Source organism: Protopterus annectens, chromosome 8.part0 (assembly GCF_019279795.1).
Source record: "Protopterus annectens isolate FY-2018-M chromosome 8.part0, PAN1.0, whole genome shotgun sequence".
Taxonomy (NCBI): Eukaryota; Metazoa; Chordata; order Ceratodontiformes; family Protopteridae; genus Protopterus; species Protopterus annectens.
In genome coordinates this window covers 563,720,372-563,726,371 of record NC_056741.1, presented here as the reverse complement: position 1 = coordinate 563,726,371, position 6,000 = coordinate 563,720,372, and the positions used below count along the sequence as shown (strand labels likewise).

The following is a 6,000-nucleotide window of genomic DNA, read 5'->3' as shown; positions in this document are numbered from 1 at the left end:
GATTTGATTTGATGTGCAGCCCTTCACTATACTTTCTTTTAGGTGGGAGATTTGAATTAATGTGCAGCCGTGACCTGTACTTTCTTTCTGCAGAGACGCAAGGGAGCATAAATGTAGCCCATTCTGTGGGAGACAAGGAAGGGGAGATATAGCCTGTTTTGCGGGAAACAAAGAAGGGACCTGCAGGGATGTAATTGCAGTACCATTCTGCAGCCCCTAGACCTATATTTTACATGTTCAGATCTGCCTCAGGAATGATAACAGAAAACATAATACAGGTAAATCACTGGGGATTACAACTACTCAGTAATATTAATCATTAAGAGTGTCATACTTTCTTAAAAGATGCATATTCTCTATGTTTATTTATTTATTTACCAAGTTTTTTTGTAACATAGTCCCAGCAACACTGTCTAGTTAAGTGACTTGCTCTAAGACACTGTAGGCACATGGATCTACCCACAACTACAGGTATCAGCTCATTAAGAGCTTAGTGTCTTAATCCACTGCAGTAACTGCCAGGCCTTCCTTAACTTCATCATTTTCTGATAAGTCACTGAGGATAACAGTCAGTCAGTAATGCCAGACATTAAAGTTTCATGCATTTGAAGCTAATGACAGTCTTCTGGCACTTACGGTGCTAAGCTATTATCAAACTGCTTCTTATAGTCAAAAGCACACATTTTAATCCTTCCACCTCCATTTGTGGACTGTGTGCCTTTGAGTAAATCACTCATACAGTGCTAATAGTGTTGAAAAAGCTAAGGGAGTGTGGATCTATAGAAAGTCGATTGGTACAAAAGTCTTTTTTTTTTTTTTTGCTCTTCTCTTGGAGAGTCAGTGTTGCACATGGAGCTGCTCTAGGAAGCTGATTGGTAAAACAGTACCTATTGCATTCTAGAGTTAAAGCCAAAGGCTTTTTTTAGTGGGGCAATTGATCATGGACTGGCACAGAGCACTAGATGAGACAACTATAGCTCCTGACAGTGCTCCTCGGTCATTCCTGAAAAGGGACACTTTGTACACTGAATTCACCTGGTCAGCAAATGGATATTTTTGAGCAAAGAAGTTGGGAGCTATTTATTCCATTCCTTGTAAAATGTGTGTCTTTCTGGAAATGTTTTGAGGATTGTTGTCATTAAATAATGGCAGGCTGTCCTTGAAAAAGGACAACTGCATTCAGTTTGTGTTAGCAAATGACACAGATGCTAATTATATGCTGTTTGACTATGAGTACCCCAGCACGTCTTGAAGTTTCATAGGTTGCCAGATGCATTTTCAATAAATGTGAGTTTTAAGGAAAGAGAACTTTACTGTTGCTAATGTTGTTAGCTTTCAGTGTGACACTGTCATACTTTATTTAACAAAATGACTGCCAGTGGTTTTGCTGTCAAATCTAAAATAACAGTATTAAATTAAATCCAAATCTCTCTGATTATTGTAAAAGTAAAAAAAAAAAGAAACAGTATGCTCACTGATAGGTTTGAACAGTGTTTTATGGTAATTGAGGAGAGACGTCCAAGTATTCAGATACTGGTATGGGTGGGGATTGGGGGGCAGTCCATTACCCTGCCTAGGGCCCCATTTGACCATGAACCAGGTGTGTGTGTGTCTGTGTCTGTTTGTTGTATGTATGTGCACAGAGCGAGATAAATGGGACTTGCATAGAGAGAGAGAAGATTGTTAGGTGTGTGTGTGTGTGTGTGTGTGTGTGTGTGTGTGTGTGTGTGTGTGTGTGTGTGTGTGTGTGTCTAAGAGAGAGAGAGAGATTTGTTCTCAGTTTGTATATTGTCATAAATTACTACACTTATGTGAACATGGAACCATGTACTTCTCATTTATCCTCTGAATATACAAGTGGGTAGCAGTGGGCCCCTCCCCACAGGAGTTACCATGTTGTGTTGTCACCTCTTGACATCACCTGTGCCTTTGCTTCTGATACTTTGGAAATAGAATAGAAATGGTTTAGAGGTAATATGAGTAACAATGTTTCACTGAAATGGTAATGAAAAATTATTACATGCCTTCTGCACCTATACAGTGGTTTCCAGAATCAGGGCATTCATTATGAGGTGGTACAGACATAAGGCAACTCTTGGTGTGTAAGGAAATTAGGGTGATATTTTTCAGAGGCTAATAGCGTTACCAAAAGGCAAGATAATAAGTATCCAGCATTGGTTAAGTACCCCTTGCAAATCATCACAATCATCTATATTTCTGTATTTAAATTTTTTATCTTATTTTAAAATTTCCTCTTGATTTTCCATAATGAACCATTAACAAAGGAAAACCTTGTACCTCATAGTATACACAAACACATACACATGCACACACGCATGTGCATGCACACATGCACATACATATACACATACACACTTCCCATAGTTTTTCTCAAATTCTTGGCAAAGTACATATTGTATTCTGTGAATATACATGACAAGATGGACCCTGATTGGGCAGAGCAAGCACTGTGTTTTCTGAAATTAAGTGCTGTTACCCCATCATTGCCTCATAATGAAAGTTAGGATGGTTGGGGGAGGCTTTTCACATCCCACATAATGGAGCAATAACAATTTTTTTTCCATTTCCTATTTAACAGTTTCAAAACTGGTATGTCTACTTACATCAAACATTAAAAAAAACATAAAGATATAGTTATAGAAGAAAGGACAGCAGATACTTAAACACATTTTTATAAATTTTATGCTTTATATAAGTCAAATTATTTCTAAAAAAATATTTTTTATACGTTTCCCTTTTTGCATACATGAGAAAGCTTTAGGTTGGGTATATAATTAATTCAGTTAGTTGTATTTAAGTAGACCGTGTGAGAATCTAATAGAGGGCTCCTCAGTTTGATGTTATAAATAATTTCATCCACAACACATTACTCAATGCTTTAAAAGCCATACTGCCTACAGAATGAAATATTAGTTTGTTCATATAGTCAGTGTAAATACCACTTCAGGTCTCTGCTGAAAAGGAGACACTGGCCTAGTGGGACTAACACATTCAAACAACAAATGTGCCCATATGTGGCTGTTTACAAAGAAAGTATATTATTTATTTATTTTCAGTTCCAGCTTTTTTTTCTGAGATGATATTATAGGAATAGAACATAGACATATAAATTAATAGCCACACAAAACTAAATTACTGCATGAAACACACTTTAGTAATGTAGCTTAATGATGTATTGACTGATTGACTGATTTTATTTTATTTTACAATTGCTACAAGCAAACACAAAATGCAACACAAATGCAAGGTAACCAGTGATACTGTATTGAGTTCCAGTATGTTATACATAACTTCACTGTGACAGCAATGTGTTTTACCAAAAAATGTGGTGAAGCATTTTGGATACCTCACCAATAGAAACAGAGCAATAAGTACAGCAAAACCAGAAAAGTATAGGGAGGCAAATTTTATTTGGGGGAAGTAAATATGGAAGGGGTTTATAGGGGATGAAGAATTGTGTACATATTTACAAGGTATTTGTTGCATCATGTGCTAGTGAGAGATGAGGTGTCCATATAAATAGTAACATATAGCTGCAGTAGGAGATTTGACTAGCTATGTGACATGACCTGTCTTAGTACAATTACATTTAACTTTCTCTTGCAGAAATTATATCACCCATAGAACTGCCTGCAGTTAACAGGAAGGACATTAAAAGAAACTGAGAAATAACCGATCAACAGAAGAAATCAGCTCTGCCCATATTTATTACTATTCAAGTGCTTATTTGCATAAATACATCTGTTTGCATAAACAACCTTACTTTCTACTTTGAGGATATTTAAACAGCACTTTTCTGATACAAGTCATTTTCTGTATTCAGTTAGAGAACAGACACAATGATTTCAGTGACTTACTTTGTCTGGATGGTCTTGTTGCAACTATGTGTTCAAGGTAAAAATGTCAGATGTTGGCTTAATTATTTCATAATATTTATCTTACGGTATTTATATGTAACTTTATCCAGTGACACTGTATAACACATGCTGAGCTATGGAAAGAAAATGGTTAATATACAATCTATTAATGACGGTATCAAGCTGTGTATTTTAGAACTGCAGTATTTGATCTATTTTTTTCTCCCCCAGATGCTGAAGGTGACATTGTGATGACACAGTCTCCTTCCTCTAAATCTGTGTTGCCAGGAGAAACTGTCACTGTTCAGTGTAAAGCCAGTTCAAGCATAAGTAACAATATAGCCTGGTACCAGCAGAAACATGGACAGAGCCCCAAGCTCCTGATCTATTATGCCAGCAACCGTTACTCTGGGGTCCCAGATCGGTTCAGTGGCAGTGGATCTGGGACTGACTTCACCCTTACAATCAGCAATGTTCAGACAGAGGACGCTGGAGATTATTACTGTCAGCAGTACTACAGCTTCCCTCTCACAGTGATACAAGCCTTGACAAAAACTTCCTCTGATGACACTAGCCCAGAACATCTGTGGTTACACAGTATGCAGCTGGTACATGCTGTTATGGGCTAAAATAAGAAGTGCTTCTTCTTCATAGTTAAAAACATTTGTTTTCTCTGTCTTAAAGGAATACACTGTGACTTTGTTCAGGCACTAAAATACACTGCAGTTATTTTCTGCACCACAGCTACAGGTAACCTGTCATTCTGAATCTGGTACGCTATGCTTAATCACTGTAGAATTTAGCATTAACAGTGCAGCATATACACAACTAATAAATGTACCGAGCCAATAACATATTGTGTAGATAATATCCTAAACCCTTCACATCTATCCCTTCCCCACAGATAGTGTTACACTAGTCACTATCCATTTATTACACGCCATGTTGGCTTGACCCATAAAGCAATGCCTTGAGGATTCAGTAGGTATTCACCTTGTCAGTAAAAAGTAATAAAAGGAAGTTAATGCCACACTTGTATAAGACTGGAACTTAGCAATACTGAGAAGTCCTTTACAAAGCATTATTAAGCATCTTTCTTACATCAGAAGGGTGTTTAGTAAAGCTATCTTTTTATAGGTTCATAGCTAAATACTAGGCTAATTGCCTTGAAGGGTTATTTTTAAGCCTAGTCAATAACCCAAAATCATAATCAAATGCTGTACCTTGTGTTGACAAAGCAAGGGCCTTAACAATTATGCCAAACCCACCAGTTCCTGAATATAGGCTATAACTGTGGCACTTATACATATATATATATATATATATATATATATATATATATATATATATCTGCATCCATATAATATATATATATATATATATATATCTGTATCCATATATATATATATATATATATATATATATATCTGTATCCATATATATATATATATATATATATATATATATATATATGTGGGTCTGCTGTATAAGTTCAAAATACACTTCTTCAAACTCACACAGTAGACCCTGGGTTACGCGAAAGTGCACTTAATTGAAAGTGCACTTTCGCGAAACCCGCTGCTTGGGCACACCTCCATGGATGATCCCTGGTTGAGTCTTGAGACACATGGGAAGTGCTCCCTACAAGGGTGTTTCATATCTCACAGATGGAAGCATAAACAATACACTGCAAGCCCATTGCACAGCACCCCCTTGGATAGATTGAGTGTGTACAGGGGCAGGGGCAGGCCTAAAAAAGAAAAACTCCCTCAAGGTTTCTAATTGATATTAGCAGTTTGTATGAGCTCTAGTTCAGGAAGCAGGTCTCTGTTTTCTCTGATTACTTTAAATAAACAATCTGGCAGACACACACACACACACACACACACACACACACACACACACACACACACACACACACACGTTTAATGGAACATTATTATACTCAGTGGCATTTACATGTTCCAGGAATTAAGTATGTCAGACAGACAGGATTTAAGGTTGTTTTTAAACAACCTTTCAATGGACAAAGATGGTTTTACTGTTTTTATGATTGAAATGGCTAGTGTTGATAATAATAATATTGCAGTATGGTCCGATGTGGACAAGGAATTTAAACTGC

The 6,000-nt window shown here is 36.8% G+C and overlaps 1 gene segment (V, D, J or C); it reads left to right on the top strand.

Annotated features, from left to right (window-relative positions):
- Positions 1–3,858: 3,858 nt before the first annotated feature.
- Positions 3,859–6,000, top strand: part of LOC122808929 — a 285,071-nt gene continuing 282,929 nt past the window's right edge. The window contains 1 exon segment of the C gene segment in view: positions 3,859–3,915. Coding sequence covers positions 3,861–3,915 — 55 coding nt within the window.